A 13,507-nucleotide genomic window follows, 5' to 3' on the forward strand; every position below is an offset into this window, starting at 1 on the left:
ACCATACGTGTCATGAATTTGTTCATTATTGCTGTTTTGGTGCTACTTGTTTTACCTAATTTTGGTACTGTTCGTAAGTTTCAAAAAATTCATTGCAATGAGAGAAAGTTTCAGCATAAACTGTGTAGATGAGTAGGGTCATCACAAATCAGTCAGACTATTACTAGGAATATTTTGTGCAGCTTATGGTTGAATCATTAAGAGAAGCCGGCACAGTGTACCGTAAAGAGTTGCATGGCAAGAAGCTAGTCTGACTTGAATGCAAACTGAAAATCTCTGTTTCTGAATAAAAATAATTTCAAGAAATTTTATACAAAAAATAAAATGATAACTTCAAATTAATAACCCTTAAGTTGCATCCGGTCTTGTCAATATGTAACTAAGTGTGAATGATAGTACTGATAATGGTGTGGCTATATTTTCAGAACAACAGTAAAATTTATTTAGTTGATGTTTTGCATGGTGGAGAATGTTGAGGAACTTTCTCCTATGAGGCTGCAGACCTCAAAGACCCTGAAACCTTAAATCATATTTATTCTTCTCGCATTATTTTCTTGTGCAGTGACAGCAGCTTAATGAGAAGTGAATTGTAGTCCCATCAATTTCATAATTTTAAACAAGAGAGCAAAATTCATCCTGTTACTGCCGTGATTGCATCCAGCTCATGCACCAGATCAGTTTGCATTAATTGCAAAAGTGGCTTCTAATTGCTGCTCATATGAAATCAGGAAACTGTTGAAAATGATAAATGAACATATTTAGAATTTATAAAGTCTTGGTATATTGTCTGAACAGTACTTTCATACTACATGCTTTTAGAAATAATTAATTATCTGGTTATTATTCTGACTTAAGCAGGTTATGGTTTTGTGTAAAGGCACCCTTTCATAATGTACCACAATATATAGACTTCCTACTTTTTGATAATATTACAAGTAATGATCCATATAAGATTACATTGCTATATTCAAAGAGTATTTATGAGAGTCTGAGAGCACTGTAGTCACTCACAGGCAACTGTCTCTGTTTTGACATTTATCAAAAATTAATGATTATTTTCAATAAAGTCAACATTTTTTCACACAGCAAGACAGTCGAATCACTGTACACAACTGTCATTGTTACTGTGATATGACAGGAAGAAACAAAGTGTCATTGGGAATTCTGACAAAAAGAGAAGAGAAAAGATCATCATCATCATCATCATCATCATCATCATCACTATCACTTCTGGACTATGTCTATATCAGTTTGTAAATGTAGCCATTTACAATGACATATTTGGTTTGTTATACTGTATGAATCAATATGAATCAATTTGATAATTGAAGAATGAAGTCCAGATGATGTGAATGCTGAGATACACAATGGGCATGCCATATTGGTCAGATGAGTCATGAAACGAGTGTTGGCTTGAAAATTTTCAGCTTTTTACTAAATATCTGGAAAATGTGTGGGTTACAGTTTCAAAGAAGAAAGATTCAAAGATGAAATAGCATTGCAGTGTACCATTTCTCTGCGTGTTGTCACCTTGCTGTTTAGGTAGGTTGTTACGTGTCAGTGAGCAGAATTTATGTCTGTAAGTGAATGATATTGTTCCTTTTGTATTTGATCTTGGACACACAAATTTACTGCCCTGTATTAGACATGGTGTTGTTGAAGAGTCTCTAGACAGTTTGGAACAGCAGAAGAAAAGAAGCTGTAGCAGCAATAGTAAATTGAAGATTTCAGTCAATCCATGAGGTGTATACACATAAATGGATTGGGAAATCAGTGCCAAGGAAAGTGTCTTGAATATACAATGAGTAATATTTGTGATCAGGTGTTGATGATAATAAATAATGTAAAATGTGAGCCATAAAATGGTAATAGAAGCAAATTAAGCAAATGGTAGACATATGAGTAAAAAAATAGTGGATTATGGCTAGTAGATGCATATTCATGTTACTAGTAATATCTTCAAACAGCATGGGAATAATTTGTATGCTTATGACACTTTTTTTCCAGCAATGTTTTCGTAGTAACAATGGTATAGAAAACTTGGAAACACAGGCAGATGTTCAAAGGAACTTTGAAGCACCACCTGATAATCTGGAGCCAGGAATAAGAATTAAAAATTTATTCAAGATCTACACTTCTTTAAGAAAATCTGAATCAAAAGTGGCTGTGAAAGGCATAACTCTTGATATCTATAATGGAGAGATTACAGCTCTCTTGGGCCACAATGGGGCTGGTAAAACCACTACAATGTCTATTCTTTCAGGTATTGATAAGTGTTTTTATCATTTTTCTTGTTATTTGCTTTTTGTCACTGTACAAAGTGAATTATTTTGTCTGTGTGCATACTTTACAGAGTAATTGGTTCCATAATCTATACTATTATGTAAAGGCAAGTTGTTATTAATGTTGTAACCCCAAAATCTCGAAGTTCTCTTCTGATGTACTTAAAATCGTTCATGTTACTCTAAGAAACATTTGGACAGACATAGGCTGCATATTTTTAAAAATATACTGGGTGATCAGAAAGTCTGAAAAGCTTGTAAGGGTGTTACAGGGTAGGTTGTGTTGAGAAATAATTGTAGAAAAAAATTTGATATGTTGCACTGTTTCAGAGTTAATTAGCATTGACGTTAGCCAATCAGGCGATTGCATGTGCAAATTCAAGTGGCCCACCAGATACAGTTACTGTCAATTGTTCTCATAGGATAGATTGAAGCTAAGCCTTTCACCCAGGTGTGATCCTTACTAGCATTCCATATACAATTTTTGTATCACTTTCTTGTTTGGTTAAATTAAACGAAAAACACATTTGGCAGCACAGTCACTAGTGGGCTGCTTGAATTTTTGCTAACAATGGGCTGATTGGCTAACTTCAGTGGTAACTAAATTGGGAATTGTGCAGCATATCGTATGCTTTTCTTAACAATTATTTCTCAGCACAATATACCCTGCAACAGACTTCCAAGCTTCCAAGACAGTTCCTCGTGATCCTGTGCAATATATAATTATACACTGAAGAGCCAAAGAAATTGGTACACCACACGAATATTGTGTAGGGCCCCCACGAGCATGCAGAAGAGCTGCAACACGACATGGCATGGACTCAACTAATGTCTGAAGTAGTGCTGGAGGGAATTGACACTATGAATCATGCAGAATTATGCAGGGCTATCCATAAACCCATAAGAGTGTAAGAGGAGCGGAGAGCTCTTCTGAACAGTAAGTTGCAAGGCATCCCAGATATGCTCAATATTGTTCACGACTATGGGCTTTGGTGGGCAGCAGAAGTGTTGAAACTCACAACAGTGTTCCTGGAGCCATCTTTAGCAATTTTGGACATTTGGGGTGTCCCATTGTAGTGCTGGAATTGCCCAAGTCTGTCGGAGCGCACAATAGACATAAATGGATGTAGGTGATCAGACACGATGCTTATGTACTTGTCACCTGTCATTGTATCTAGATGTATCATGGGTCCCATATCACTCCAGCTGCACACATCCCACACCATTACAGAGCCTTCACCAGCTTAAACAGTCCCCTGCTGACATGCGGGGTCCGTGGATTCATGAGGGTGTCTCCATGCCCATACACATCCATCCACTCGACACAATTTGAAGCGAGACTCGTCTGACCAGGCAACATACTTCCAGTCATCATCAGTCCAGTGTCGGTGTTGACGAGCCCAGGTGAGGCATAAGCCCTGTGTCATGCAGTCATCAAGGGTATAAAAGCGGGCCTTCGGCTCCAAAAGCCTACATTAGTGGTGTTTTGTTGGATGGTTCACATGCTGATACTTGTTGATGATGGTCCAGCATTGAAATATGCAGCAATTTGCAGAACGATTGTACTACTGTTACATTGAATGATTCTCTTCAGTCGTTGGCCCAATTCTTGCAACAACTTTTTCCGGCCGCAGCCATGTCAGAGATTTGATGTTTTACTGGATTCCTGATATTCATGGTACACTTGCGAAATAGTCATACTGGAAAATCACCACTTCATTGCTGTATCGGAGATGCTGTGGCCCATCGCTCATGCAGCGAGTAGAACACCATGTTCAAACTTGCTTAAATCTTGATAACCTGCCATTGTAGCCTCAGTAACCGATCTAACAACTACACCAGACACTTGTTGTCTTATATAGGTGTTGACGACCGCAATGCCATATTCTGCCTGTTTATATATCTCAGTACACATGCCTATACAAGTTTCTTTTGCACTTCAGTGTGTATATATCTATCTATACTAATACAAAAACCAAGTGTGCTTTCCAAAATTCTTGAAAAGTTCTTGACCGAATCGTTTTGAATTTTTGCACAATGCTATAGTAAACATTAGGGCAAACGTAGCGGTTTGTGGGATGTTAGGTGTATTCATACGTACATTTCTGTTCGTGACTGAGGACAGTGTACTGAACACCATAACATCAGTATTTACTTCATTTACATACTAATAGTATAGCTGTTAAGAGTTGATTAATACAAAAGGCATAAGCAAGACACTAATGTTCATTTTTGATGGCCAGAAAGTCAGGTATTTAAGTGTGGACGCATGGGTGCAAAACAGATGGTCTACACTGATAGGTGTAGTCTACTTCATGGTACATTTGAGACTGAACAGAAAATACTAGGTAGTAAATTATGTGGTGTATTTGTGGGAAGAATATTTAATGCAGAGAACACGCTGAAGTGGATGCATATTAAGGTGGCAGTTGACACTATATTTGTAGCTGTACCCCTAACACTGTGTGTGTGTGTGTGTGTGGGGGGGGGGGGGGGGGGGGGTTCTGTTAAAACTGACAGTAGAAAGAAAATGGTTTGCTGTGTTGTGCAGATGTGCAGTTTCATTTTCTTTGTTGGGGTCAGTTTTAACAGTATACATGAAATTTGTATTTATGGCTTATCCGCTTATGATTAGAAATTATTGTGAAATCTGAATCATCCAAAACTTTATAATCCCATGCGTTCACAGATCAGAACTATTTCAAAACTTTGAAACTAGATTCCCTACAGATCCAGCAGCTGGTGAGGTCTCTCATACTCTGTATGGCAGTGATCCCAACCAATTTACCCATTTTTTTGTTTTTAAGTGAGTTCAGTTGCCAATCAAGATTGCATTTACAGTGATAATAATATAGGCTCAGAGAGAGAGAGAGAGAGAGAGAGAGAGAGAGAGAGAGAGAGAGAGGGGGGGGGGGGACATACATCCAATTCCCATACATTTGTAACAATTGAGAAGTGTTGCCAGGTGTGCTAGTGGAGCTGTAAGATACAGTACGTAGTTCTTGTAGATGCTAGTGCTTAGGGTTTTATGTAATTTTGGCTTTACTCTTTAATGAGAGGTTAATTATGTGCAGTGCACAAATGGCAATGGGGATAAGAGGGGAGGAAGGATATCAGTGTATAATGATTTCTTTGGTTTATATATGCAGTAGATGTTCAGTTTGGGAGTTTCTTCCCAAGAAGGGTATAAGTGCAAAATCTTCCAACAACATAGTTTTATTCTGTGTTAAGTGGGTTAAACTTGGCTGCAAGTCTCCTCCAGAGTGCACATTTTTGGCAGGTAATGCCTAAAAACAGACATCATCTGCGACAACAGTGAAACATTTTAGGGACCCACGTACTCATTAAGGACCACTTTTACTATGTGACAGAGCAATATTGTGATATTTTTTAATGTGTAAGTGAGATCACTCACAACAGGAGAACGATCTGCAGACCTGTTCCCTCCTTAGTAAGAACACAGTTGAGAGTTGAAAGATATTCTGGGATGAAGTGCCCTATTTATTTTTACAAGCATTATTACTTGTAAATTGTCACAGACCATTCTACAGACATTTTCTTATTCCTTTTTAAAATGTTCTCTCTCTTCTGTTCACATTGAATGCATGTGCATCAAAAAGCCAGTATAGCGGCTACAGTCTTTGTAGTGTACGGAAGCAGCCTGTCGATGTAGAGAGCCTATACATAAATTCACCCAGTTGTTTGTTTGTTATAAACTGCTCACAGAAATCATCTTAATGATGCGTTTACCATAGAAAATTACTGCACACAGTTACTTTTTTAATGGAGGTAGAAAAGGAAATTTGCATTTCTACAGTTGTCCTGGAATGCATGCTGTCTCCAGTCATGAATTGGGTGGTGTGTCTTGTGTACACTATTCAGTCTGTCAGTGTACTTCAAAAAGTTCATTCAACCTTAGATCGTGAGTACAAGAAGTGTTGTTAGAGCGGAAAGTTGCTTGCTGGGTTGGTGTACATCATAGAAACATCATTTGAACATTCAACCACTATTCTGTGTAAACTACTCTTATGGCTTTGTTAACACAGGTAATACGCAACCATCTCCACATGATAAAGGTCCTTAACTCATGGCTAGTGGTTAATTTTGCTTTGCCTAGATCATTGGATCCATGTTTGGTTCCCAGCCATATTGGAGATTTTTTCAATCTCGGGCTGGGTTTTTGTGCTGCCCTAATTATTTCATTTAATATTCATCAATGCACAAGTCACCAAAGTGGCATCAAATAGAAAGAATTGCACCAAGCTGCCAAACGACCCCAGTCGGCTTCTCCTTACTGATAATGTCATATGATAATTTCATTTCACATGATGAGTTTGGTATCTAGGCCTCCATTAGAAAGAGCAGTACAGAATCTATGCACCATGATGTGCAAAGAAGGTGGTGAAGGAAACCCCTGGATTGGAATCTGGATCAATGGCAGTTGGTTTTCTTTATGAATGAATGTAGGATTTGTCAGACACCTGATAATACTTGTGGAAAGGTGTGGAAGGAACTATGTACCAATACAGCTTCCCAAGCATTCAGTCCCATAAGTTCAGCAGACAGGTAGGTCAGTTATGTTGTGGCCAGTGTAATGTACAGATATTGAACACTTCTCACCACTATCCTTTATTTACTTGAGGACTTCACAGCATTGCAATAGGATCCTCCTGCCTTTTGCCCACCCCTAAAGTCAGCATCTCAGCAATGTGTTCATCTTTTAAGGCACTACTGCATGAGTACCCTGTGCATGACTGTAAAGGCCTTTCTCCAGGAGGCAGGAATCAACTGAATGGAATGGTTGTGTTATCCACTGACATGAAATGGATTGGGCATACCTGGGATCAGTTGAAATCTACAATTTGCCTTCACCAGTAGATCTCCACATGCACTGAATGACTACAGATTGGCCCTCGTTGAAGACAGGTACACGCCTGAGTGACAAAGTCTCCACCATCTTTTAGACAGCATGCTGTGAAAGACCAAATCATGTTAAAAAAACATGGAGTGGAACAGAGCAGCCTTGAGTGTGACCCAACAGCAGATTTTGATTTTGCTGATGTGCACTGTTGAACAGACTGCTTTTATTTTATTAATAATATAATTTTATTTGTCTTTATTTCACAATAAATGTACTGTGTCCCACGAAGAATGGTCAGTATTCAGAGGCGTGACAGGAACAATCACTCAAAGCAGTAAAAAAAAAAAAAAAAGGGGGGGGGGCCAAAAAACGGGCGCTAAGGTACATACCTTAAGAGCTAAGATCACCAACTGCCTGGGTAGCCATGCATATTAAGGCGATGGTTCTGGGACAGGGAGGTGTGCTGGCATGCAGACAGTTAGGGTGGGGATAGTGTAACATGATGGTGATAGCAAATGCATCTGGCTGCCCCTTAAACTAAAATTGCCAAATCCATTAATAACCATGCTGACCCTGTGCTGCTGTGGGACAAAGGCGAAGAAAAAGAAGAAGAAGAAGAAACCTCTTCTGCTGTGAGCTCTTTACTTTCATATTTTGGGAACAGGTAGTATGGAGCAAAACAAGAAAAAAGGGCCTGTGTTTATGAGACAATAAGGTGCATGTTTTAATAGCTGTGAGCACTTGGTCAGCAGAAGCGATGTGTTTCACAGTACCGAAGATGGAAAAGTGCTCATAGCTCTTTAAGTTATGCGCTTGGGAGCCTGTGTGTAGTGGACTTTTTTGTTGTTGTTTTGGCCTGTACTACCACCTCTCAAATTATGGAAAATAAAGAGCTTGCCATAGAAGACATTTTGTTTACATTATTGAAGATGTAGTAGTGCTCATAGCTCTTATGGTATGCATTTTAAAGCAAATATTTAGTAGAATTATTTTCTTCAAATGATCATATGTCATATTTGAGAATACTGCCAATTCCTTCTGGGAAACACTGTATTGTTTTAGATTCATCAGTCTTATTAGTTTTTGCATAATCTTATTTTGGATGGTTACAGCAGCAGTTACAACATCAGTTATTCCTGATGAAGACAATGGATATAATAATTGAAAGTATGAGTTTTTATTCAAATTTGATACTTCAAGAAGAAGGATAAAATTTTATCCAAGGATGTGATTATGAGAGACCTTGCTCTCCTATACAGTTGTTACTATCTCTGTTTTCCATAATGATTGGTGCAGGAATATTTTATTTATTTTCTTGTTTCACACATTTAGTTCTACAGGACCAAACTGATGAGGTGAATCCCCATGCTCATGGAATGAGTCAGCACATGAAATTACGTGTTAATAATGAATAAAATAAAAATTTACATCAAACGTATACAGACCACAAGCTGCTGAGTATATGTTAGCATAGTCAACAATATAACACAGGAATTTGCTTAATGTTTTTCCTAGAGTGAATTCAAGTTTGATGTGAAAGAGTGAGGTTTACTGCTAAGATTTTTTAATTCTTGTGGTAGCTTATTGAAAATAGATGCAGCAATAAACTGCATGCCTTTCTGTACAAGAGTTAAGGAGGTATAATACCAATGTAGATTTGATTTCTGCCCAGTATTAACTGTGTGAAAGCTGCTAATTCTTGTTGTTAACAAGAAATACATGACATCAAAGAAAATTAAGAGGCCAGTGTTAGAATCCTGAACAGGGGTGTCAAGAGGTTCATGAACTTACACAAATCATTGCTCCAAGTGCCCATTTCTGAGCGTAAAATACCATATGTGAACTGAAAGTGGTTTCGGACTGTGCGCTTGTAGATTGACCACATGTAAAGCTTTCTAGAACAGTGACATTTGTACTGTCAGGATGGTTTGCAGTGATGGCATGCCTGTGCAGATACAAAAATGGTGATATGGATGTTCTATGTGCGGCACTTTTATTCCATATTATATTGTTCCTTTGTGGCCAATGTGGATCCGGCATTTTTGTAATGCTGGCAGAGAAAATTGTGCCTCCAGAAGCAACAACTACAACAGTTGCCTCAGGAGTAGGTGCAGGACTTCTTCAAGCAGTGTGTGGGATTGCTCTGCTCCCACACTGGCTGGTGGTGGACCAGGCATCTGCAGAAGAGCCTTTTCCTCCGCCGACCCCAAGCCATCTGCCAATTTTGATGAATTTACAGAAAAGTGGGAGAATTACCTGTGCTGGTTCTTGCTGCATTACCAGTTACGGCATATTGTCAATCCAGTTGGTTAATCACCTTATTGTTGCTCAGTGGTGTGGGATTGTATGACATTATGAAAAATTTAAATCCGTGTACTGAGTCTGAGAAATATAACTTCAAAAAGGGGCACTTCTCGCTTTCTGTCTACCACCACTTTGTCGCAGTATCTTAAGCAATGTCACATAAATGACCATCACTTTCCACCTCTGTTGCGAAAACAATATCTGCTCTGTATTCTTCAGCACTGGATGTGCCTTTGATTTGTGAAATGTCTCCATCAAATTCTGTCTCCATCAAACTCTAGAGGTCTCTCCAACTCCTTAATTATCTGTGCATCTGACACTAAAGGAGGAAAAAATTTTCTTATTTTGAACAAAACAGAAATCTACAGATATAAATGCTACTTCAGAAGATCAGTACCAAATGTATAAAGCAAGACTAAAGATACTCAATGACTATTATTGAATAAGTTTTGAGACATGTATGCTAATGTACATAGTAATACATTTTCAGTTCCGTTGTGTCCTATCCAACATGTGTACAAATTATTTTGTAGCACAGTGCATTAATGTGACCACAGCAGTGGTATTAATGTGGTCACATATTAAATAGGAGTATTTTTTAACATACAATGTAAATAAATAGACCTTACAACACCTTGACATCATTTTGTCTGTTGTTTGTTGCATGCACTCATCAAACAATGATTACACTTGGCTGTTTACGTACCTGACTGCCGAGACTTGCAGGAATCTGTGTAGACCTCTAGCAGATGCCTGGGAAACTCTAACAGCTGTATCTCTGGCATTACATTGGAGCTGTATCTATACAAAGTTTACTAATTTGGTGTGTTATTTATGCCACCTGGGATCTGAGGATGGTATGCTGCCTTGCTAATTAGAGATGTGAACACTAGCTTCTGAGATCTAAACTAGGGAATTGGCCTTGTCCAAACCTTCTTTAGATGAAGTTGCCCAGATTGCAGAATCACATGAACTTATGGCAGTAGCAGGGGATATACTTTCTGACATTTGGGAGGTGGGGAAGCAGAATTGCCCAAATGTGAACACTATGTATGGACTGTGCCACAAAGTAGGCTATTTGGCATCAGGTTGTGACAGTCAGAGAGCTGCTGAACAATTGTCAGAAGCCCTGGTGTTTTCCTTGGATGTGGAGGTTGTCTCCCAAGGCCACACAAGCATTGCGTCAGTGTATTATCTGATAATGTTGGTCATGGACAGTTGACTGAGTGAGTTTCAGGTAGACATGGAAACAACTGTCAGACAATGTTACAGTAAACTGAGTATTCTGTAGCAGGGGTAATTCTCCAGCTTAGTGTGTTATAAGAATGGGGCACAGCAACTTACATTGTGAGTAGTGAATTCCCTGTTGATGCAAAATGTTTTTGGCTGTGTTTGGATTCCAAGCAACTGACAAAGTCCATTTAGTGTGTCAATCAATTGTGACTTATTACAACATTTTGATTTAATTCCTACTTTGTTCAGCATGATCTTCTAATCCCGTTAGTCAGCAATCTCTTTTACTTGTTAGGGCTAGTTCCATGTTTTAAAAATTATAATGAAAAACAGCTTTCGAAGATTATGAGAAATGTGTTGATGGAAACATATTTTTTACCTATGTTAGCAGCACTATACATATCCTTAATGTCTACAATAAGGAGTCCTGTAGAGTGGCTCTTATTTTTTGGCAATTTTGCAGTTTTCTTTTCCTTCTCCAGTACTGCATCAGTGGCTTGTCAGTTACAAATTCCAGTGTGGAGGTCAGAAGAGTGGGCTGCAATGATGGATTTTCAGTTTACTGCAGACATGTGGGTTTTTTAAATTATTCTCATCGTACTTTAATTTCTATTTTCCATAAGATCAAATACATCAGTACCGGCAGGGAAAGCCCACATTACATGACCAACCATCTGTATAGGAAGAATGTGGAAAAGTCATTATTTTGGTAGGAATGTGAAAGAAGAAACTTCAGTATGAAGTTCTCATACTTCCCTACTGTGGTGCAGATACATCTTAACATCGGAGTTTTTGGGGTAAAGGGCCAATTTGTTTCAGCAGTGGTTCATTGAATCTATTTTCAAATGGTCAACACCACTCTGAGATAGCATCTATCACAGTTGATGTGACCTTGACAGCAATGCAGATACATCAGTGCTAGCTAATCATTCGCTGGGACCAGGAGAGCATTGAATTAAATCCTCTAATACTACAGAGTGTATATGCCTGGGACAACCTGTAAATCTGGGAAAAGGCTCGGGAATCTTCTCATTTGGGAAAAATCTGGGAAAAGCCTGTAAACTTTTTAAAATTCTGGGAATTTTTCTTGTGTTAGTTCCCAGTTAAATGTTTGTAATTTTTACTGGTGAGAACTGATACTCTAACAAAGCAAGAAAATATAAATGAGAGAATAACACCAAAATAAAATTTTAGTTCCAATTTACCATTTACAACAAAACAAACAGCTCACACAAGCACCTATAGACACTGAAATGTGTCAAAGGCTTTAGGACGAAGACTGTGCAATACTTCATAACAACAAACTGATTTCGATGAGTGTGACACCACAACTGTCTACATTTACAACAGGTTGCAGGAAAATATTGTCATTGGTGATTTGAGAAGTGTTTCTTTCAAAGTAAATTACCTTTTATGCAAGATGGATTGTGTTAAATGTGAGAATGACAATTTCTTAAATCACGGAATGTTTGACTCTTATTCAAAACTTAACACCCTGAGGTCCAGCTGCTTAGAAAAATTTTGGGCCCAGAAGACCAGCCATTTATGCCATTATTTAAAACTTATTGGCGTGTTTCTTTGATATATCTTAAAGGGTAATACACAAGAGAAAGACCAAGCTTTAAAGTTAGTGTTTCATTTTAGTCCTTTTATATATTAAAAATTATGTAATAATGATCCTTCATAAAACAGTGCGAGGTGAATTGTTGAGCAGTTTCACACTTTATTGGCTTTTCTATGGAAAAGTCAAAGTGCTTGTCAGAACATTTGTTCATCCAGGTAACCCACAAAATTTTTGGTGCACAGTAGTGAAATTTGTAATTGTGCTTGTCAGAAATATTCAGCTCTGCAATATGAGCTGTGCTCTTAGGATCCTGCCTAACCACACCCTCAGGAAAAACAGCAAAAAAATTTTGACAACCAATCTTATAGATGAAAGCTTAGCTTTTCATGTAGCTATACTGAATGTTTATAATTTAAACCATTAGCTTTCCCTATTTGCATGTTGGTACTACTTAACACTGATGCTGCTATTGGCTGACTACATCACAAGTTCTATGCTCTGAATACCTGCTGTCATGAATAGGGGAATCACGTTATACGAGCTGTGATTGGCTGATAAAATTGCATCACAATCTTGATTTCATACTTACTTACTTACTTACTTACTTACACTGGCCCCACAAACTACAGCTGGTCTTGGGCTCACTCAGTCCAGCCTTCCTCACCTTCCTGTCGGCTGCATCTTCATCTCCCAGACCCAATATCTGAATGTCTCCCATGGTATTATCCTTCCACCTAATTTTCAGCTGTCCTAGTGATCATTCCTTCGGCTTCTCCTTCGGTTACTTCCTTTATTACTATGTTGTCCCCTCAACTCCTAACGTGTCTGTATAACACACGCTACAATGTCAGGTAGTTTGTATGATTGTCTGAATTTTCAGTTTTTCCTTATTCTGCACTGTTAATTTTCTTTCAGTGCTCCATTTTTCTCAGTACTATATTTGCTTGCGTAGCACACTATTGTTTTGATGATGGTATGATGTATTCTTATTTTTGCCTGCCTGGATAGTAACTTAGATCTTATGAGGTTATGTACAGTTCCTAGACATCTTACCTCAGCTCGAATACTCATTACAAACTCTTGTTCTGTAAGATTTTGTTATTTGTCATTGACACCAAGGTGTGTGAATGTGTCTGTCTCCTGTATTGTTAGATTCCTGATTGTTAGATGGTTTAGTCCTAATTGAACTCTTCTTCCTATTACTGTGAACTTTCTTAGCTTCTTACATCAATACATTTCCCATTTTCTCCAAGTCTTCTATGT

At 38.2% G+C, this 13,507-nt stretch overlaps 1 protein-coding gene across 1 annotated transcript in view; it reads left to right on the forward strand.

Moving 5' to 3' along the window:
• Positions 1-13,507, forward strand: part of LOC126475260 (phospholipid-transporting ATPase ABCA1-like) — a 407,094-nt gene that overhangs the window by 142,148 nt on the left and 251,439 nt on the right. The window contains exon 9 of the mRNA XM_050102975.1: positions 2,008-2,263. Within this exon, the coding sequence (XP_049958932.1) occupies positions 2,008-2,263 (256 nt within the window). The remainder of the gene's footprint in view (positions 1-2,007; positions 2,264-13,507) is intronic.

The sequence above is a fragment of the Schistocerca serialis genome, chromosome 4 (assembly GCF_023864345.2).
Source record: "Schistocerca serialis cubense isolate TAMUIC-IGC-003099 chromosome 4, iqSchSeri2.2, whole genome shotgun sequence".
In the NCBI taxonomy this organism is placed as follows: domain Eukaryota; kingdom Metazoa; phylum Arthropoda; class Insecta; order Orthoptera; family Acrididae; genus Schistocerca; species Schistocerca serialis.